This window comes from Rhipicephalus sanguineus, chromosome 1 (genome assembly GCF_013339695.2).
Source record: "Rhipicephalus sanguineus isolate Rsan-2018 chromosome 1, BIME_Rsan_1.4, whole genome shotgun sequence".
Taxonomy (NCBI): Eukaryota; Metazoa; Arthropoda; class Arachnida; order Ixodida; family Ixodidae; genus Rhipicephalus; species Rhipicephalus sanguineus.
Genome location: NC_051176.1, coordinates 217,386,841 through 217,409,640, shown reverse-complemented (window position 1 = coordinate 217,409,640; position 22,800 = coordinate 217,386,841). Strand labels below are relative to the sequence as shown.

General features: G+C 45.6%; 1 protein-coding gene across 2 annotated transcripts in view; it reads left to right on the top strand.

Moving 5' to 3' along the window:
- The window catches only part of LOC119371968 (guanine nucleotide-binding protein G(o) subunit alpha), a 126,844-nt gene that overhangs the window by 556 nt on the left and 103,488 nt on the right, over positions 1-22,800 (top strand). For both annotated transcript variants that reach the window (XM_037642416.2, XM_037642419.2), the window contains exon 2: positions 37-79. In XM_037642416.2, the coding sequence (XP_037498344.1) occupies positions 37-79 (43 nt within the window). The remainder of the gene's footprint in view (positions 1-36; positions 80-22,800) is intronic.

Sequence of the window (22,800 nt, the reverse complement as noted above, 5' to 3'; positions counted from 1 at the left end):
TGTCGGCGCACGCTCACGTCGGACCCCTTTTTCCAGGTGCGGGGGAGTCCGGCAAGAGCACCATCGTCAAGCAAATGAAGTGAGTTGGCTCCGCCGGTCTGTGCACGCGGCCGCCGGGGACGCGTGGCGGTCGAGCCCGGCCGCCCTCCCCTGCGGCCGACCCGGGATCCCTCTCTCTCTCGTGACGCACGCGGCCCCACATGATCGATAAACACGACGCCGCCATCTTCCGTTCCGAGCATGGCGCCCCGTGTGCTGGCCTCGCCCAGGCACACATCTCTGCACGCGGACTGTGTGTGTGTGTGCGTGTGTGTGTGTGTTACACTGCGGCCGCGCCCCGAGGCATGCGGCCCCGACACCCTGCACGCTTGCCACCCCGCGCGCCGGCCGCCGCTGGTGTTCTGCAGCCGAAGCCGGGGGCCGGCGACGTGGGCACGCTCCACTTCGGCTGCAGCCCCAGCAGGGGCCGGCGTGTTGTCACTATTGACGTACACCGTTGACACCCTCCCTACCTGCGTACGCTTTGCCGCATGACCTTTCTCAGCTTGTCCGTGTAGCTCTCTCACACCTGCAAGGCGTAGTGCTTCTATTACCGCTGCTAGGTGGCTTTGCGCCTTCAGCATGTATTCTCATAACTGCGTTCCTTTGGAACACACTGCGTTGGCAGTTGAAAACGAATGCAATTACTAATGCTGCGGAATAGAGCGTGTCATAAGGTATATGATTGGGGATCCGGTATATGCAGTACGATGGCGTTTCACGAAAATGGTTATTGTGGCTGCCATTTTAACGGGAAGGGGGCTGTGCGGAAAGCAGAGTGCGAGAACTTTCTGTACAGCGTGGAAAGAACTCGCGCGTTGCATTCTTCTTGAGCCTGGGCAAAGAAATAAGCGTATGCAGCATATAGTTCAACCCGGGAAGGAGAGCCTCACGAGCGCGAATCCAACGTGACTTTCTCCTTTTCCTCTGTCTTCCGGTGAGGAGGAAGTGATGGATAGTAGGAGCAGTAGCTTATTGTTCTCATTGGTAAAAGAAAGAGAAAGGCTAAATGTAGCGATCACTGTAATTGTCTCACGTTTTGGTTGACACCTGAACTTTCTGCGATCCTCTCCTGGAGAGTAGGATAATCAGACTACTACAGAAATCGGGTACCTTTGTTGTTATTGCCTATTTTCTTTTACAATTAGCACCTAACGATACGTGCCCACTACATGAAGCTCCAACGTCATTGCTTAGTTGACTGTTGCGCGTTGCTAGACGACAGAGTACAGATAAATGCACATCGGCATTCGTCACAATGCTGTCAATAGACCTACACAATTAGTTATTGAGCAGGCGCTTTCCTTACTGTACTTCGTGCACAGGAGTGGCAGAAATTGTCTCGTGATCATGCATGCGCGCGCGCATAAGCAGACAATATTACGCAAGCTCAAGTAACGTCTACAGCTGACGTTAATTTACTTTAAGCACACAACAAACACGTTCTCTAAATCCTATGTTATGTTGGAATGAAGGAAGGAAGGAAGGAAGGAAGGAAGGAAGGAAGGAAGGAAGGAAGGAAGGAAGGAAGGAAGGAAGGAAGGAAGGAAGGAAGGAAGGAAGGAAGGAAGGAAGGAAGGAAGGAAGGAAGGAAGGAAGGAAGGAAGGAAGGAAGGAAGGAAGGAAGGAAGGAAGGAAGGAAGGAAGGAAGGAAGGAAGGAAGGAAGGAAGGAAGGAAGGAAGGAAATAGAGAGGCAGAAGGCAGGGAGGCTAACAAGAATTGAGTGTCCGATAGGCTACCCTACACTGGAGGAATGGGAAAGGGGAATAGAAAGGTGGGAAAGTGGGGATGAAAGGAAAGAAGGAAATGAGCAATAAATGAGCTGACGCGTGCGTGTGAGATTGCACCACTGGTCAGATGGCATTGTCTAACAGTATGCTACGAGGCTGTCAAAAAGACATGCTGCCAATTATGTCGATCAAAAACATTTTTGGGGATGTCAGAAAGCTGCCACTTCCTTAGCTCAGCGACTTCTTTTCGTGAAACATTTGTGGGAATGACTTGTCAATGGTACATTTATATTAGAAGACGGCTTGAGTGGTAACGTCAGTCGACGTCACCTTTGCACTCTGATGCTACGTTTTTCTTGCCCTAATACTCTGCGGTAAATCCTGACCAGTGAATCTTGCTGGCCGTTCAAGTCACGTGCTGTTTCGACCCTCCCTTTGGAACTTATTGCTTGAAGTACGAAGAAATCATTGCACAAGACACTTCATGCACAACAAATACTGAGAATTGCATGACATTATATCGCTCGGGATCCGTGCATGTTCATACAGTGCCCGATCAATCCATCTGTGTGCGGAATTGACGCCGTCAGGACATACTCGACCAAATTATAATAAGATGCCGTGGGTAGATTATCAAGACAACATAAATGATATGCCTAATGTACAGATGCGCATTAACGGTGTTTGTGTTTCAGCCAATTTTATATAAGAGCGACGCCGGTAATAACGCAGAAGCCATGCCCTAGAAATGAATGAGTCTTAAAAGTGTCGTCGGTTTAGCTTTAGAGAGATTCTTGCTACGGAGAAAGTGTCTCTATCTTGCGGTTTTGTGATATTGCTCGACACATGCGGTGCTTTCGCATATGACTACGGATCGCGATTGGGTACAGCTTTTCTTCTCATGGCAGCAGTCGCGTGTGTTCTATCCTTTGCCAACGTGCCGACCATGCAGAGTAGTACGGAAGCATAATATTTGGTATTGTAAACAGCTTGCAGGTTTGTTGCCTTGAAGTTGCTCAGTAACGCTTTGCATTTAATCATGGTGTGCTGTTATACTGTACAACCTGGCTAAGGAAACTGCAAGGAAAGCAGTTCGCCACAGTGAGGCATTTCCTTTTGCAGGGCAGCATTATGTGAAAGGAGGGGGGGGGGGGGGGAGGGAGGGAGAGAAGGTGCAGGTTCAAAGTTCTACTTTGAAGGAAAAAACAGCGCGAAAACTGGACACAAGGAAAGGAGCACACAACACGAACGCTGTATTGTTTCTAATTTCGTTTTTTATCTTTCGCGTAGTTCACTGGAAAGCGTGTTTTGTCTGCACTGACAATGCAGACAAAGCCCGTGCTGGTGGTGTTTAAAAGTGGAATAGTACATGTATTTAGATTGTCATGTTATTTATAAAACGCTTCTTCATTCTCCTAATATGCGCTTCGATATTCGTCGAAGATCACAAATAGTTTCGATATTCTGAAAACAGAAGCGAAGAGGCTCGGAGGTAAATGAGAAAATATTTCGCATGTCCTAGTTACGTTGGTTTAGAGACACTTACCCGCCAATGTTTCAGCCCCGGGAGCTTGGAAATTACGGTTATTTAGATTGACACATTCTCCTCATGCTCTAGGTCACGCAGAACCGCCACCATGACCTGCACCTCTGCCACTGACGTGTCGTTTCTGTTGTAATTTACTTGACGAAAATTGTCGTAGCACAGGTAGTTTAGTTTATCTTGCAGATCGAGAAGTACGGATAAGTACTTAATGCACATATCTTGAGCCCCTAATGCAAAAAAAAAATATCTTGAGAGTAAAGCTTTAGTCAAGTTCCTACAAGCAACTGCATACAGCCCGTTGGCAGAGCAGCTAAAGTGATGAGTCTGGAACCAAGGTATACATATGTGAAATTCAGAGATGCACATTTGGCAAAAAGAATGTAATAATAAGTTAATTTTCTGGCTTTCGTTGTGTCGCCGAGTGACAGAATTGCGGTAAAGGCGTTTAGCCGGAGTGTTCCACTGCGTATTCTCTCGCATCTCGCTCGTCATGGTTCCAAGCGCCACCAGTTCAAAAGACGCAAATGATGCCCTTGGGATTGATGAGAGGCCGAGCACTTTAATCGACAGCAAAGCCATGATGACTAGCATCGCATGCCCGTTGGAAGGACAGGGAAGAGAGAGGTCAAACACGCTCAGTGTCCGTGTGGCTGAATGACCCTCATTTCTCCCGCTCTCGCTTGGGCTCCCGCATACCGCCTTTCCTCCAATATAAGGCGTCTGTCCACTGCTTGAAACTGAGGAAAATGGCAACAGGCGTGTGATGCGGTCCTCGCTTGAACGGGTGCAAGCAGGGTAGCGCCGCAACCTGTACAGCCGGTGGCCCACTGGAAGGCTCCTCTGGTAACCATTCAGATGCCTGTAATTTGAACGAAGATTCGAGTTCAGACGCTCACGCAAAAGGTCTCACGGAAAAGACATCATGCGAAGAGGTGGTAAATGCACTCAGAAAATACGCTTCATGAATACGCTACTTCACGTAGTCTGCCGGCCTCATTTAAATCTGACACCTAACTGCTTTATTTAGTAGAAACGTGCAATTTTTCTTTACTCAGTAGTTCTCAGTGCGATCTGTATACCATGCCTGTGCACTTGCCTATATTCATATGATGACAAAGACAATAATGACTTGATAATTGGGACGACATGGAACTTCTGAGCTACGAAAGTCCTGCATGTCCACTGTACATTTCCAAGAGCATCATGTTGCCAATGTTGGGGCCGATCGGCTTGGCTGCCTTGACCTCTTGTTCGCCTGAGCACCGTGCCACAGTGACACACTGCCCGCCACCTGTACTACTGCGCTCAGATTCTCAACGAGAGAGAGACAAACATAGTTCTCCCTGAAGAGTTGGCCATGTGAATTTGAGATTGTGACAGAAAAGACAAAAGATCAGAAATCTCTTCCCCATGAGACCATGGTGCCTGACGATGGCGTCATGTGAATCACAAATGCTAAAACTAACACCAAAGATTTGAACGACAAGGAGCCTTCAACATCGCGACGATACATTACGCAATGAATGATGGCAATCAGAGAGTAGTAGATCGAATTTAAAATAACTAGCCCCTTATCGCCTATAACGAGAAAGAGTGTGAATTGAAACGTGTTAACGAACATCACGTTTGTCCCCCATGACGTGAAACTCATTAAAATAGCCTGAGGCGAGAGAATACCATAAAAATGTAGAGGCTATGTTTTCGACTCTGCCATATGCGAGAATATTTTATACATACAATTTTCATCGGTCTTAGTGATTTGGTTTTGCTTGGTTGGTTTATACTGGGAACATACACAAGTACAAACGACAAAAACATGCGCGCAAATATGGAAACGGCAGCAGCTGTCACATATATCTGCTGTGCTTGACAAAGTCATTTGGTATTTCGCACTTTTCCGGCTGGCATGTGCGGGGGATGGTGGTGGCATTAATATACGAGCAGGTGGATATCGCTTGACAGAAGTCTTTCGACATTTACCACGCGCGCAAATTACAGTAGCAAAGAGCACTCGCGACGGTACTCCCACTGCCTTCGACATGTATGATCGTATTTCATATAGAGAAGCGCGTTTCGGAGACTGACCTTTTGCCTAACACGAACAAAGTATCAAGTTCTGTCACGAAGTTGGCACGCCATGCATAGTTTTGACCCCGTGTATACAGGCGGTGCGCGTGTGCAGTGTTTATTAACGCTTCCGCACGTAGCATCTTCATGTAGGAAAACACGTGCGTGACCTCAGCGAATAACTGTAACTGGCGTTTTGAGGTACTTAAAGTTCTCAGCATTATGATTGGCATAAAGTTCTTTATTTAAGCCGCCAATTTTCCAGCGGCGGCAGTTATCGGCGTCCAGTCATAGACGTACACGTGTATACCTCCTGTTCGTACGTCGCGGCAGTACATAACCAATTTCACACAACCTCCGCGGTTGCTTTGTCTGCCTACATTGAAGCTTTATCAATGTATTTTCAACAGCTGGAGCCTTACTAGAAACTCTAAATATGCCACTTTGAACGATGTTTAAAATCAGTTTGCCTAATATTATAAGAGACAATCGAAGCAGAATCTCGGTCACAGTATTAAAAATGCACACTGTTTCTCCTCACTTTGAGTTGCACATGGAACTATCATAGAAGCAAGGCGATTGTAGCTACAAACCGCAGCAAGAAGCCATGAAACGAATTGCTCTAAAAGCTGTACTGACGAAGACCTACTCTCTGAACCACTGGTGAGCACAGGTACAGTCGGCCACAAAATAATACGGACCACGCGAGTGCCTGCCGAAACTGCCGTCTGCGCCGTCTAGTGGCGAGCCGTCGGCTGTCCAGAGCATAGCTGTGGCCGTACATTCGCGAGAACATTGCTCTCGACAGCAGACGGTTCGCCACTAGACTGCGCAGACGGCAATTTCGGCACGCGCTCACGTGGTCCGTATTGTTTTGCGACCGACTGTACTTATTCAGAGGCCCTGTTAGCTTCACCACTTCAAAGACTGAGATTGAATAGGAGTACATGTAACGTGGACGGGAGCAGCTGACTAAGCGCTGCTGAAGATGACAAACTTAACTTTAGCACCATATTGAAGGCAAAGTGTTATGCTTACTGATAAAGGGAGCGAAATCACTTCGGTGGAGATAACAATATTTAGTTTCTCCCGCAACTACTAGGTACTCCACAATATCGAGTTTTCAGTCAATGCTGCGCTATTTTACGATGTAACAAGAGTATTAATGGGAAGGGCTGCAACCATGGTGCATCGAGTTCATTAGCACTACAGCTTAACCTCGTTATAATGAACACTGATATAGCGGATTATCGTTTATAGCGCACTAAATACGAAGTTCGGTTGGTCACGCTCCATTTCAGTGACATTTATTATTTATATAAGAAAATGAAAACGCAAAAGCCGCCGCGATATCGGCTCAAATGAAGAAATATTTCGTTCGCGCGAAGCTCAAAACTTGAAAGACAGCATGAAAAGCAAAACGAATATTGAAATACTATTCGCAACCACATTTTTTGAAAATGTAGTTGTGAATTCGTGTTAAACGCCACCAGACGAAGTTGAAGACCACATCCTTCTTCAAATAAATGTGAACGCTGGCCTGATTTGTCAAGCTAACCTTGTCAAGTTCTATTTTTGCCTTTTCATGTTCGGTCTCCTTAGTCTGAAATACCACAAGGATAAATGCAAGGATTACCTCGTTTATAGTGACTAGGAGGCTTAGAATAATGCGTTCTCGTATCTAGAATTTTTGCCCGAGCTAGATTGCCGATTAGTTAGAGCCTATTTTTATCTCTACTGTTACAACGAATTCTGGATATAGCGAACTAAATTATGACTCCCATGGTACTTCGTTATAACGAGCTTAGACTCTACTTATAAATGTTCCTACTATTCCGCGCGACAAAATGCCTTCCCTTTTCCTCCTCCAACTAGCCGCAAGCACATCATGAAAATGGTTAAAGTAATGATATAAATGTAAGAGCGATAACGATTCCGCAGTTTTTATACAGTTTTGTGCTAGTATGTTCCGAAAAAAATTATTGTGCAGGGCATACATGCAGAAACTTGTTGCTCAGTAGAGCGCTTGTTCACACAGCAAAGCTTTCTTCCCCCCCCCCCCCCCCCCGCTTTTTTTTTCGTGTGCCAGTTGTTTTTACCGCTTTTTTACATTTACTAAAGTCTTAAAAGCTGGTGTCTTCTGTGAGGTCTTTCTTCAATATTTAAGGCCTACTCACGTACACAACGAAAAAGTTGGTTTAGCAGGGCAAACTCTGATCTAGTTACGTCTTGCTTTAACGGTTCCATTACCTCCTCGGAATCTTGTCGCTTTATGTCTCCCGGCAGTAGCATTAGCAAACTGTCTACAGAAAATTTGCGAAAATGCGTTGTTCTGGCCTTACTGGTCGGCAACTGACGATAACACCATAGACATGTTTCGTGTCTCACCACTGAATCCGCTGTGGACCAAGCGCAAACTGCTTGATAGTATTAGCAGTTCACGTGTTTACTGGTATACCGCTGGACGACGGTGTCGTTAGCAGCAGGCATCGTTTGGTAAACGAAAGCAAAGATGGACTAGCACTGAGGACGCAATCCTAGCCCACCAAAGCCCTTTTTTCATACATAGATATTCTTACAGACATTCTTTGACCTTTTGTTAGTGGTAGTGGCTTGATTTGTTCATTTATTTATAGTACTTTTCGATATTTACTTTTATACTTTTGTCATATTCATGTACACTTGTACACGTTATCTCAAGCAGCAGGGTCGCCATGTTCATCTTAATTTCTTTGCCTGTCTCTTTCTTTCTTTCTGTCTCTCTCTCTTTCTCGAACACACACCGTACGAGCGTTTTCACACGGCAAGCTTTTTAGTTAAAACCACTTATTCCTGAAAGATGAACTTGATTTGAATGCGGTACACTTTGAAAAGTAGTTCTTTCCAGCAGGTGCCGTTGTTTTCTATTCCTAATACTTTTTACGTCGACAAGCTGATGCCTTGACAAACGCTTATGTGCTGGAGCTAATCGTTGTATCAGTTGGCACCCGTTGTCAGTCACTGTCATCGATTGAGTCTTATTGGGCAGAACATGAATGTGAGCGCTTCGAGGAACAATGAGTGACGGCTTTCAAAGCAGAAAATAGGAAATGCTATCTGAGTCTTTTTTTTGAGCCGTGTTTTTACTCAAAACGAAGCAGAGACTAAATTTAATGACTGTGTATGCACTTTACGAAGCATTTTACAGCTTCCGGTCACATCAGTATGTGAATTTCCTTCGCACTGATTATACCCAACGAATGCGTACGACTTGTGAAACACTTGCCACATTCAACTTTGTGGTGGTATTGTGAAAATTGAATAGAATCGATCGCGGACGAGCTGATTGGTTGGTTGGTTTATGGGGCTTAACGTCCCAAAGCGACTCAGTCATGTAAGAGACGCCGTAGTGGAGGGCTCAGAACAATTTAGACCACCTGGGGTTCATTAACGTGCACAGACATCGCACAATACGGGACTGTAGCATTTCGCTTCCATCAAAATGCGACCGCCGCGGCCGGGATTCGATCCCGCGATCTGCGGGTCAGCAGTCGAGCACCTTAACCACTAGACCATCGTGGCGGATCTTTCGAGAACATCGCTTTAGGGATCACTCTGCTCTGGAGTACTACGTTTTCTGTTACTATAGTGTGATATAATTCACCGCGAACTACAAGCACCGTAACCACTGTTCCACCGCGGTGGACTGAGCGTACGAACTGGTAACGGATGACAAACCACGAATGCTATTTGTTATAAATGTTAGTTTAATTGCGAAATACTTTCCCCAGTGATTGTACCACCTTTTAAACAGAAAACATCTGAAGGTGGATTCGAAAGCGATTGCCGATTCTTAGCAAACGTCGTAGATCAGTGACACCACTGCGGTGGCGCTTGCATGGCATGTTGCATTGCATGTTTGCGTCTTCAGCATGAATCACACTTAGATGTATTAGGACAAGATGCTTAGCAAGGAAGCGAAGTCCGTTCAAGATCTTGTTAGGCATTTGTTCACATGCATGGAAGGAAACGTTTAGAACAGTGCCGGAAATTCTTGAGGGTTAGTGTAGCAATCATCGACGCATCATTGAGAACAAGCGTTTTGTAATAACAACCTTATTTTATCCGACGTAAGAGGGCAAATTACCCTTGCCTTTCGGACGCTGTGTCTTTATGGTGGTCTTACAAAACCACATCAAGTCAGTTTAGAGTGCTAAAGTTTAATTTGATCGCTATATATTTATTCGTCTGAGACTAATTATCCACTGTGACTAGTACCGGGCAGTATAGATGCCAAATCTTTTGCTTTTCTTTTTCGCGCTGGAGTCAAGAAAGGAAGTAGTGCTTTCGTAATACTTGGTATTCGCGTATGACAATGTGTACTTTGTAATAGTTGTAAGAGTAAAAAAAATTGACCGCGTATCTGCGTGCTTCGCTGCAAATGTCCTCTAAAGACGATAGAAGAGGCGCTACGTGAGATATGGACGCCATCTGGCAATACGTCGGGAAACATGAGTACTGTGTTGCGGGCTGGTAGTCCCGGCGCAGCGGCAGGCGAAGACCGGCGGTGACCAACGCGACCGGTGGGGACGCCGGCCAGCCCGAACACGCTGTTTGGCGCGATGCGCCGAAGGAGAAGAAACGTCCGCACTCAACGAGTACTCTCCACAAACTCTCTTACTTACACGTCGCCTGGGTAAAACAGGAACGCCAGAGTGGCGCCCCCTGTCATTCGTACAATGCAATACTGAACCGAAACCAAAACACAATATGAGCTTGTGCAGAGGGCACGGAGGAAGATAAGTTTCAGGGCAGTCGCATTTTCAGCGCACCTTAAGAAACTAGGGTTGTAACATTGTAGGGCGAGTAGGGCCAGAAGGACCGTCACGACGAAAACCTGCCTCCTCAGTCGTATTCGCCTGGAACGTTGGTGTGGCTTCGCGTTCCCTCCTCCGCTCCTGGCCTTTCCACAAAGCTACTGCCTAAGTACGAAGGCCCCTACCGCGTCCTACGTCAAGCATCCCCAGTTAACTATATGATTGAGCCTGTTCAATCATCTACGGACCGCCGTCGTCGCGGCCGCGAGACTGTTCACGTCGATCGACTGAAGCCGCATTATGACCCACCAGTTGTACCTGTTCCTTAGGTCGCCAGGATGGCTCCTTTTCCGCGGGGGAGTGATTTGTAACATGGTATAGTTGTGCTGGGTTCCTGTATGAAAACTGAAAAAAAAAAAGCATCATGCCTTAGCAGCGGTAACATTATAATGATATTCAGGTCGATATTAGTTCAAGATATGCGGAATAAAGGTCATTACCCTAAATTTAGTGTTTCGTTTTTTTGTCGGGGTTAAACATTTTCAAGAGAGAGAACGCGGTAATACGCGAAAATTGCGCCGTAAACCGGTGTATTAATTTAGAAACGTCGCACAAGCACAGCTTAAGGCGAGGGACACTAAAGAGACAAACGATTATATTATTAAATTACTCTTTCACGATACTAAAAACACCACGCTTGCAGCGAGAAGACTCTTAGTAAGCGAGAAAACGCCAAAAGGAAAATGCGTGTGGCGACGCCACCTTGAAGTTGTCGCACCAGTCGCCGTGACGTCATAGATTTTGACGGCGTCGACTAAAGCCTAGGTAGTTTCTAATCGGTACAAATGAAGCATAATGTATTCTGGGCGAGCCAGAGAATTAACATAGCAAGTTTCAGGAAATTTCGTTGAGCCTCTGGCCAAAATGCGAAAAAAAAAAACGCTTTGGGATCCGTGACGTCAACATCGCATATATCAGCGGGAAAATTTAAAATTGATACTTTTGACTGCCATCTAATAATCATCATAATATAGATTATCATTCTAAACTAATTTATTGTTTCACTTCAGTGTCCCTTTAAGTCGTTTACCAGATGTTCATTCTCTCATTGCCTCGGCGTGTGTGCTTGCTTGCATGTTTTAGAACACGCGCACGCGCGTGTGTGTACGGGCCATTGTGGGCGCAATACGTATGCATGTGCGTAAATGAACTGATATTGATGTAGAAACCTAACGACTGAAACTCTAGCTCCAGACATAAGTACACACATGAACGACGAGGTCTGTCAATAACGCGCTGTATATACCTTAGTAGACCGCCACCTAGAATTGATCGTCTGGATTCACGATGGGCGATGAAGGCCCACTGATGACTCATTCTGTGTGGGCGATACTTTCCGAGGCTACACAGCAGCTCGTATTTCGAAAAACGCTGAGGTACAAAGAGCGGCGCGATTATTACTCTGGCTTCTGATGCTGAAGTGTTCTTGAAGGCGTCCTTCTGTAGCTCACTGTATAGATACTCATGTGTATACGTCAGAAAGTCATAAACCTAAGGCCTAACGTTCCCACGAAAAATCGGCTTCTTTCTGCGCGCCTTCCCACACGCTCCCCAGACACGTTTTTTTAACTGTAAAAAAAATTTTTTTCCGCTTGCTGCGAACGTCGATGCGTCGCATGTCGCAGCTGTTTGTCGATATGGAGGAGGGACGGGGGAGATATATATGTCGCCTTCAACGCCATTGTGCCTTTTGAACTTCACTCATGACGACAGCTGCGAAAAAACGGCGAAGAATAACACTCAACGGTGAATTAAGAAGCGCCGGACTCCCGCAGTGTGCGCCTGTATAAATGACGAGCACATTTCTGTGGCTTGTATTGTCGTTTGAAAATATTTAGGTAAAACATGAGCCAATTGAAATGTCCCTACGGGTCTACGGCACGAAGCAAAGCAAACAAAACAGCAAAATTATAGCTTTTCACGAACCAAAAGGTGGAATGATCATGAGCCGCGCTGTATGGCGGATATCTGGATTAATTATGGCCACCCTGGCTTCTTTATAGCGCGCGCCCAAGGGTGTTTCTTCCATTTCGGAACCCGCAACTTCATGCTTAGCAGCACAACGCCATTACCGATAAGCTAGCACGGCGGGCAAAGAGAAAGAAAGAAAAAAAGAAAGAAAGAAATAAAGAAGGAAAGAAAGAAAGAAAGAAAGAAAGAAAGAAAGAAGAAGAAAGAAAGAAGAAAAAAGAAAGAAAGAAAGAAAAGAAAGAAAAGAAAGAAAGAAAGAGAGAAAGAAAGAAAGAAAGAAAGAGAGAGAAAAAGAGAAAGAAGAAAGAAAAAAGAAAGAAAGAAGAAAGAGAAAGAAAGAAAGAATAAAGAAAGAAAGAAAGAAAGAAAGAAAGAAAGAAAGAAAGAAAGAAAGAAAGAAAGAAAGAAAGAAAGAAAGAAAGAAAGAAAGAAAGAAAGAAAGAAAGCGCTTCGCTTGAGCAAGTAATAAAACTGTACTTGTCTGTCGCCTTACAATTTCGCATCTGGAAAATGATGGACGCCGTAATGCAGCCGCAAGGTACAACTGCCTGAGCGCTTTTTAATTTCTTATATTCGGCTCCCTCGTGAATTGCAGCATCCGTAGCTGAGTAAGAAAATGATTTCAAACGTCCCAGAATACCCGTGCGTAGATAGTGTGTTGAAGGAAGACATAGGCAGATATTACAATTAGCTTAAATTGTATCTTAAGCGAGGCGCAAGCATGCTGAAAGGGTCGGACTACTAACGTAAAACCTTACGAAACACTTACATTATGGGTCAGCAACAAATTTCAGTTCTAATAGAAGACAGAGATAAGGGACTAATTATTGATGGCTGTCAATGGCCTATATAATGCAACGACAGCGGGAACACCGCATTACATACATACATACATACATACATACATACATACATACATACATACATACATACATACATACATACATACATACATACATACATACATACATACATACATACATACATACATACATACATACATACATACATAAAAAGAAATGTGCATGAACGGTCGAATCTAAACTTCTTACATTGAGCTTGACACTTCTATGTGAACAAGGCTCCGTGCGGGAGCCGAAACGTCTTGTTTGTTTTAAAGTGTTTTCATTCTGGTCGGCGTTTATTCCTTTTTTACAGTGCCTCCTACCGACCAGACGGGATTCCGTCCAACCCTCGATATCATGAGCTTGACAGTTAAATGCAATTCGAAACTTTGTCGGCAGCAGATAGCTGAGCACTGGTGCAAGGAGAGCGAACACTCTCGAGCACTTTCCAGGCCGTGTGCAGTTCATGCGTCTCAGCGTTCAACGTGAATCCGGTGTGCCTGAGCAGTCAACAACTGATCGCGTGCGCTTTACTTTGTTCGGAGGCCTCTGACGTGGGAAAAAGCGTCCTGCCCAACCCCCGTCACCGATGAGAGCGCGGGCCGTTGCGCGACGCCGGGAGCAGCGCGCGAGCGCTGATTGTTGCCATGGAGCTGGAATGATGCCGAAGATTCGTGCGGGCCCATTTGCCGGGCGTCAGTCTGTAGCCTAGGAGACGGTCAATGTCTGACCAGCGACGCCGCGCCTGCGTCGGACACGCGAACCAGGGTCGAAGACTCGCGACTTTCGAGGCCGTCACGGCCGGCCATCAAGTCGGCAGCGACGTTATATACGTGTCCGCGCAGCACTTGGCTCTCCTTTCTGCTCGTGTCTGGCTCGGACGCGTCGGGGGCTTTTTATTAGCCAGGGCGCTGCATGGCGTCAAATATACGTCACTTCTTTGTGTGTGCTTCGAGAACGCTATCAACTCTGTCAACGATGTAGAGGGAAGAAAAGAAGTTACGATGCATCGAGCGTTGCTTGCGGCTGTCATGCTTCCGGCGCCTTTCCTCTTGTTTCCGCTGAGTTTTGATTGCCGATTGGCATTTTCCAACTGCGCCGTACGAATTAAAGACAAAAACTGAACGGAAAGTCGCGATTTCGTAATAGCTGTTATGTAATTTGAAGTTAGCAAGAAGGCAAAAAAAACAAGAGGAAAGATTTTGTTGGGGGGATTAGGGCTCTCACGGGAATCTTCCTTAATTGCCTCGTTTTCCTACGAATGAGGCGATGCATCGCGAAAAGAAAGGCCAGCATGATGAAGTTTTCTAAGAGCCGTGCGAGTAATGAGGCGGCACAATTTAATACGTATCTTCTCCCACGAAGTGCGCTTAGCTTAACTTCGCACTCGAACATCCGCGTAAACTATTTGGCGCATAGAGATTATCTGAGAGCTGACTGGTAAGTCAGCTTCTGCAGCGGCTGGAATCGCCAACGGCACACGATGGTCAAAAGTGCACTTATTTTCTCGTCCTATACTTTTAGCAATCGCTACGCTACTATACGCGCTTCAATATTAGCATACATGCAAGAACGGCATAAAAAAAATGTTTTCATAATGGTCGTTCATGCGCGTAGCTCTCCATTTATATTTTCGAGGATGCGAGAGACGTAATGAATTCTCGCGCGATTCGTACGAATTGTTTCGTATCGTCTATCAGCTTCCATCCTAGAATTGACTACATACAAAGTTGATAACACTTTCTTTTTCTTTTTTTTTTTTGGTTCAGGCGCACGACTGTCTAGCAGCTTCGTTGCCTTCGTGTGGTACCTAATGATCCCCTCGCAGAAATTTGGCCCGCCTCGAGTACTTCCCCCGAAGAGTCATTTGCCTAAGATGCTTCTTGTACGTGCGCACGCAAATATAACACCGGAAAGAATAACGCGCGCCCAGTGTTACACATAAAGGGATAAATTTTTTTTCTCGGTAGTCGTTTGGGCGAACGACATTGAAGAATAATAAAGGAACGTTTTATCGGTTACTGGAGGGGGAAAAAAGAAAGAAAGCCTAAAATTTATAAGAACAGGAAGATGATGGTAGCGTCGTCGTGCTCACCGCAGCTACTGTTTCCGAGAGTCGCGAGGATTTGTTTTTCGTTTTATTTCTTGTACTGACGCCCGTCCAGGGATTAGGGACTATAGTGCCGCTGCTGCGGATAGAATCGATCTTTTCGGGAGTCTTCAGTTTGACTGGCATTCAATGTGCCACGTGGTGAAAAAAAAAACATTTCCTTGCTGCCCGACCATTTTCGCGAACGTGAATGGCGCATTGAAAAAATTGCCCTTATGGCTTCAAATTAACGTTTGACTCGTTATTTTCGCAACTCTCGGTATTGTCTATATAGCGCGCGAGAAATGCTCTGTTGAATTTAATGCGACGCTCCAGTTGCGAGAGGCGCCTGAATAACCCGCTTCAGTTAACCACGTGCGCCTCTTTAACTCCCCTCGAAACCATCGATCTTTCTGAAGTGCATTCTTATGGCGTTATGTCAGAGATACGTTGCTAACTAACGAGCACAGGAGAGCTTAGATAGCGTTGGTGGAATAATTCTGTCTGTTCCGACGCGCAGTAGGCGGAGTAACAAGAGGTATAAATGGAAACAACAGAAAGCATTCGCGACTACACAACGTTCAGCAGTCAAGTACAAAATTGCTTAGGCACTTTTACCTTTAGAAATAGTGAAATAGATGCGTCAAACCTACCCGCTTCAGCTGTTGCTCTTTCTAACGAGAAAGGAAATGGGGATGAAAAATAATAATAACGAGCCACTGCACGTAGTAAAAGCCCACATGCCGTAGCGGTGTGCCGCAAAGAAATCCGAAGCAGTCACTGCCTGTACTTTACATTCTTGAGCGCAGCTATTGGAGTGGGCCTAGCGGGGCTGTCGTGGTCGGTACGGGCCAGCAAAGCATTGCGTCACATAGCGAAGCAGCGATGCATCGATCCGAGACAGTACGTGAATTGCCTGCAATCACTCTTGCCCTACCCCCCCGCATCTTTTTTTTATGGGAGTGGGCTTAGGGGGGGGGGGGACTGGAATTTCTTGGTTCACCGCGTTACCTAATAAATTATGGCACTCAGCCTTCTTATTAGAGAAAAAAAATTAAATAAAGGCGCCAATGTTGCTGGGGTGTGATCTAATTGAAATTCCGTACACAAGGACATGATATATTAGTCAAGGCACGAAAGCGCATGACGTGTATATTTAAACACATTCTAATGTCTGGGTGAGGTATGCGTACTCTTCTTTTCTGGTTGAAACGCGTGAAAACAAAACACACATCAGACGCGGTAATGTCATTTACCGCCAGGCGAAGTAGATTAGCTAGCAGTTGAGGCCATAAGCACTCTCTTTTAGAACGCACTCCATTCGTGGTCGGTGATTTCGTGATCTTGTTATTCGTTGAAGCAATCGGTGTTCTGGATTCCCGAGCTAGCGCCAAGTACAGCGACAGGCTAACGTTCAGCAAACAGGTGGTTATTAACGGGATGATTGATACCCGAAAGCAGAGATCAATTTGTGCATCATGGAAGCAGATGTTGTTGTAACTGTTGCGGGCTACTTATTCAGAGTATCAAAGCTGCTTCGCGATAGTCACCGTTATAGCTGTATTTCATAACTTACACTTTATAAGCCCCCAGCCAGGGCTAACGGGTCCAACTTCCCAAGCAGATAGATTCTCTCTTTATTTTATGAAGGTGGTAGGAATCATGCAGGCAATGACGTGCAATATCGGGCATACAGGATACAACGGCCTCATTGTAAAATAAGATAACCCTAAAAATGGTAGACGCGTTAAATTCGCTTTCTACGGCAGTCAGTTTTCGCATGACCTGTCTTAATGAACTACTTGAAGCGTTTCTTGCTTGAGTGCTTCCCTTTTCGTTAGAGCACATACACTAGATAGTGGCAGCGGGGTCTATGAGAAACGGACGGTGATAAGTCGTATCTGTTGAAAGTTTCCAGCCATCCCTTCAATCAGTCGCCCGTAGTACATTTACTGGGGCGTAGAAATTTCTAAACGCTTTGTGTATTTGATTGGAGATGAACTTCTTGGATTCTTACGCTTCTCGCGTCGCATTAAGTATCAGTCTATGTTTTACAAAAGAATGCGGCGCGAGTGCTGTACTGTGCTGGGCTGGGACAATGCGCGAACGGTGGCAATTGAACCGACATCATGAATGCCAGTGAAAATTCGCGGGCGTTTGTTCTTCATGTTCTGATGGAAGGTTAAACTAAGTTACACAAATGAGTTACAACTGATGCGCGCCCAATAAATCACCCGAACATGACATATAGTTAAAACGTAAGTCACACTCATACCGCTGTTGGTTGTTACGTGATACATGGAGCGCAGGCATTCCGATGATCATCACTGACCTCGTTAAGCATAAATGTCGTGCTAATATATGTGTTCTTTCTTTCTTTCTTTCTTTCTTTCTTTCTTTCTTTCTTTCTTTCTTTCTTTCTTTCTTTCTTTCTTTCTTTCTTTCTTTCTTTCTTTCTTTCTTTCTTTCTTTCTTTCTTTCTTTCTTTCTTTTGTTCCGCACATGCGTTTGGATAGTGCTGAGCCGTAAATTCTGCAACGTGATAGACCTGATTAACTGTAACTGCACACTTGGGACTCGAAAACAGCGCACCGTGACGTAATTTGAGAACACCTTTTATAATTGATATACTACCTTGAATCAAGCTTTCTACAGCTCTGATAGCAATCGGCGTAGACCTGCAGTGCTTTAGACTCTGCCCTAAATGTTCCGAACTCGGCATTCTATGGACACACAAAATCTCACCTAACGCTGCCATCTGAAAGCCCGCCTTTCCCATATCTTGTGCATGGATCATTTCTCAAGGGAGTTTGGCGTCAGGATTCGAAAACTTATGAGTACTGATCTCAAGAATGACTCACATCTGGACGCCGATTCTGAAATATAGAGATTTTGTTTCGCGGTTATGTTTCAACACAAAGTGACCCTACGGGGTGCCTCACGAAAAAAAAAAAAGTCCTTGAGACCATTCCCGCCTCTGTAGCTTACCCTAACAAAGCGTAATTAATCACAATAGGTGAATAAATAATGCGAGTGCCATTTAGCAAAGTGGAAAACATTTTATTCCTTGTGGAGCCGCTGGCCGCTAACGAAACGTCCGCGGGCCGCGTGTTTGAGACCCCTTCTATATACGCGTAATCGTACCGTTATACATGCTCACTTTATTGAACATTTAGAGCCGTCTGCAAGTTCTTTTTTTTTTTCCTCAACGCCGTCCACAGTGATAGGTGGGTGGACAGCTACACCTAGATATTGCAGCCATCTACGCTAAGTCCACCTCCTGGTTGTGTAACCGATATTCTACGGTGCAGGGTTGTATTTTACGGGCAGGCCAGACTTGTTTTCCAGCAGTGTAAGCATGGAACCTGAAATTCAACAGTGCCCGCTACGCTTTGTCGGGCGAGCAGCATGCTATGTTTGGAAATGTGACCGTGTCTTCTATTAACGGTATCGGTATCGCTATTCATCGGCGTCTGTTCACACGAACCACTCAGTGAATACAGGTTCAGCGATACGTAGAAAGGCATATCACGTTTATGCTTGCTGCCATATACAAAACCTTATTTATTTATTTATTTATTTATTTATTTATTTATTTATTTATTTATTTATTTATTTATTTATTTGTAGCACCGCAGTATTTTTAGCATTATCTCCGACTAAAACAGCCTTTGCTTCTTTTTATTAAATATGCCGAGTGCGACCACAAGCCTTCGTTTCAAGAGTGGGTTATGCCCCTACGCTTACGCACGTTCTTGCAATACACGCTAGACGCTTCAACGCAACGCTGCCCTTTTGTATTCACCCGCCGTATTCACAATCACTTGAAGCGCCATCTCGGTACTCGATAGATGACTCATTGTTTAGGCTTTGTTCTCATGCAGGCGAAGTGCGCTGCCTAAAGGTCTACATGGCGGTCATAAGTGGCCGACGATAACAATAGAACGACTCAGCGAGAGTTCCCCATGTAATTGCAGTAGTAGGAGCTTCCGCCGCGTTATTCCACCCCCCCCCCCCCCCCCCACACACACACACACATCTCCGACTATACTGCCAGGTTTATTTCGACGCGATACGGTTCAGTGTAATATGAGGCTGGACGTCACTCTTACAAACAAAAACCGTTTTTTTTTGTACCCGCACAATTTTACATCCTTGTGCAACTTTTTGTGGTTTCGACGAGACAGTAATCTATGGATGATGACTGAACACTGATATTGAGGGCCACCCTGAGTCGCCTGGGATATATCGCACGTTCACAGAAGATGATGCATTGCGACTGTACACTCACCTCCACGGATAACAGCCAGAACACTGCTGCAATTTTGAAAGGCGGCTGTGTTTTACAGCCATCCTCGATGACGTGGCGAACGTGTTCGAGTGCACGCGAAAGCATCACTCCTCTCCTTCTCCTTTTGTCGTGTTTCCTTCTCTTGCGTCTCGCTTCTCCCCTCCGCGGCGCAGTGCAGTGAACCAGGTGCAACCTTCGTACAACGTTCGCAACAATTAAAAAGCCCGCGGAATAGGTCGTTCTCGCTTTGACTATATTAAGTATATTTGAAAGTGTCACTTTAAAAAATCACAGTTTCGCCGCGAGGGCGAAGTAATAAATGCGATAGCTACAAATCAGTGTTATGCAAAGTACGCCTAGCACCTAACGCTTTTTGATCTGATCTCGCCTAACTGTATATAAAAAAATTGCAGGACGCTTGAGCTTCGCCTTCAAGAGTAAATCGCGAAAGCGTCAATTGGGCCCCGTGCGCATCGCCTTCTCAATTACTAGCATGCCTTCGCTTCTCGCTGGACACCGCAACCGTTCCGCAAAGAAACGAGCGTCTGCGCGCGTAACATTAATCGTTTCAAACTGTCCTACGATAGAATGCCTACTGCAAGAACAGTTGCAAAGTGCCCACTACGCCATAATTCTTCCTTTTGCGAATTGGCGAAGTGCGCTCTACGCGCCCGTAAGGCAAAACGCGCACCTATACGCAGCTGTGCACTTTGTTGATGCTGTTGCTGCTGATGACGATGATTAATTATACCTGAGGGCTTTGTAATGGTTCGGCCTTTAAACCACCCACTAACCCGCCACGGTGTTCTAGTGGTTATGGTGCTCGACTGCTTACCAGAAGGTCGTGTGATCGAATGCCTACCGCGGCGGCCGCATTTGCGATGGAGGCAAAAATGCTTGAGGCCCTTGTACTTAGATTTAGGTGCACGGTAAAGAAACCTAGGAGGTCGAAATTTCCGGAGCCCTTCACTACGGCGTCTCTCATAATCATACCGGGGTTTTGGCACGCTAAACCGCAACAATTATTAAACCACCCACTCTTTCCTCAATTCACATGTTTTGACGGTTGGTGCGATCCTACACTTCTGCCACACAATGTTACATGCATTTAGTAGACCCCTCGCGCTACAGAACATTCGTATAGGGTTTTTTTTTTTTTTTCGACACAGTTTCAAGCACTGGAGTGGCTCTCTCGTAGAACACGCGGTTGCCACGCTAAGGGCCTGGGTTCAATTCTCACTCCCACCGAAGATTTTTATTATTTATTTATTTGCATCTATCTCGAATTTTCGCTCATGGACAAAGCTGATTTTTTGCTCACAACCAATGACACCGACACAGGAAATTCTGTGAAACGAGCTTTTTAACGCTATCGCATTAAAACGCTTGTTTAAGCGAATACGGCTGCTCCAGGGAGCGAAGCGGTTTTCATGCTGTCTGTCGTCGCAACGCCAAGCGGTGAAAGCACAGCGCGTGTATGAGCCGTCTACTGATGGCTGTCGAGATAGCGCGCGCCAGCTCTCGCGGTCGCGCCCTTATGATCAAAGTTTGCAGTTGCTGCTAGAGCGACGTCCAAAAGGCGCCCCTTCATGCTCCTTCCCCAGACGAAAGACGGGCGGGGTGTTTCCTCTCTGCTTGAAGAGTCATAGATGGCAGGCCTCGCACGCGGGACGATCTTATTAAATGCGCCCTTCCTGCGACGGAGACGGCCGGCTCGTTTCATCTATGCTTCAGCCGCGTTCGTCCCCAGCGCTCACGCGCTTTTACTAGCGCGTAGAACATACGATGCGCGGGGCGATGTTATCATTCGGACTTTACAAGTAACATGACGGCGACGCCAACGGCAAGTACACGCCGAGAGTGTTCATATAATTGCTATCGCAAGAAAAATGTCCTTGCCACTACGTGTTTTATTTAGCTAGAGTTCCGCAAAGAAACTAATCTTCCTTATAGTATTGACTGGAGCTCTACAGTTTGCGCCCATACCAAAGATTTACGTAATGCAGAACGGCTCATTCGCAAAGGCACATTAAATAAGTTCTACTTTCACATTTCGACCTCCGTATAATTGCACATGCAAACAAGAAACGCGTTGTCCTTTTCTTTTAACAAAATATTGACGTCTGCGCGGCAGATGCTCACTCCGATCGATAACATGATGATGTAAATTTCCAACGAGGTCATGTGTCCTACGGGCCGCAGTTGCGTTTGGCATTCAGGATCAAGCGCATGCGCACCACGGAAGCGAGACAGATTGAGAAAAGGGCGTAGATCGGCCTCACTTGTCGGACTCGTTTCGTTTGTTGCTACGGATAACATTGATTCATTTCCTGTAAGTAGTAATAACTCGCGGCAAACTCGCTCTACAATCGAGCGGCACCTTTTAAATTCAGTCTGAGTATCTCTTTCTCAGAGTTGCACTGCGAACATCACTGATAATCCGCTAACGTTATTTGGAATTCGTTTAATTGCTGAATAACTAAGGTAGCCGCTGCCTCTTCAAACAACCCAGATGAAATGACAGAATCGCGATTTTAAAGGAGTGTTCATAAAAAAAAAGACAGCCAATTATATGTATGCATAAATATGCGTTACTGTGTAAGGTTGCTCTAGAACGTCCTTCTCGTGCAATATAAAAAATGAAAGTGTGGGAAGAAGAGTATACTCTGAGAAAGATGAGTCCAGGGCGAGAAATACACCCTATACGTCATTTAAAGAGCTCATCAATGAGTAACATGGAGGAAACGTTCTTGCCGAGCAGTAAAATCTCATTGTGATGAGCGTGAGCACCTCAAGTCATTTGTATCTTTGACATTTTATTACGGAAGCAGAAATAATTTTGTAACACGTAGTATATATGCGACATTGAGGCAGCGAGTTATGACTCCGGCAGTAGTTCAATCTGCAGAGTGATGGAATATCCAATTCAAAGCGGAACTGGTGGCGTTCCCTTCCTCCTTTCCCTCATTCTCAACCTGACTTCCCAGCTCTTGCTATACTAGACTATATATGGCCATGCTATGTCGGTATCGTGTCCCATTAGTTTTGCATATCGATCGGTATGAACTGGCGCGATGAAGTGGAAATTGACCTAATGCTCCCCCGCTTTCTTCGAGGTCGTAATCGGCATCGGTTAGTTATAGATCTGCAATGATTGATGATCGATTGGCTATCGATAGGGATCGGTATTACACGTGCATCCAAGCTCAAGCGAGCTTGGAGGGGAGGGGGAATAAAAAATAGACAAACGCGTGATTTACTGGATTGTTGTTGTAGTTGAAACCGCTTCTTTCCTGGCTTAGTAATGAAAGGGATCGTAAGTTAGCGCTCAAGTATGTCCAAGAACAAACATCATCACGTTATGT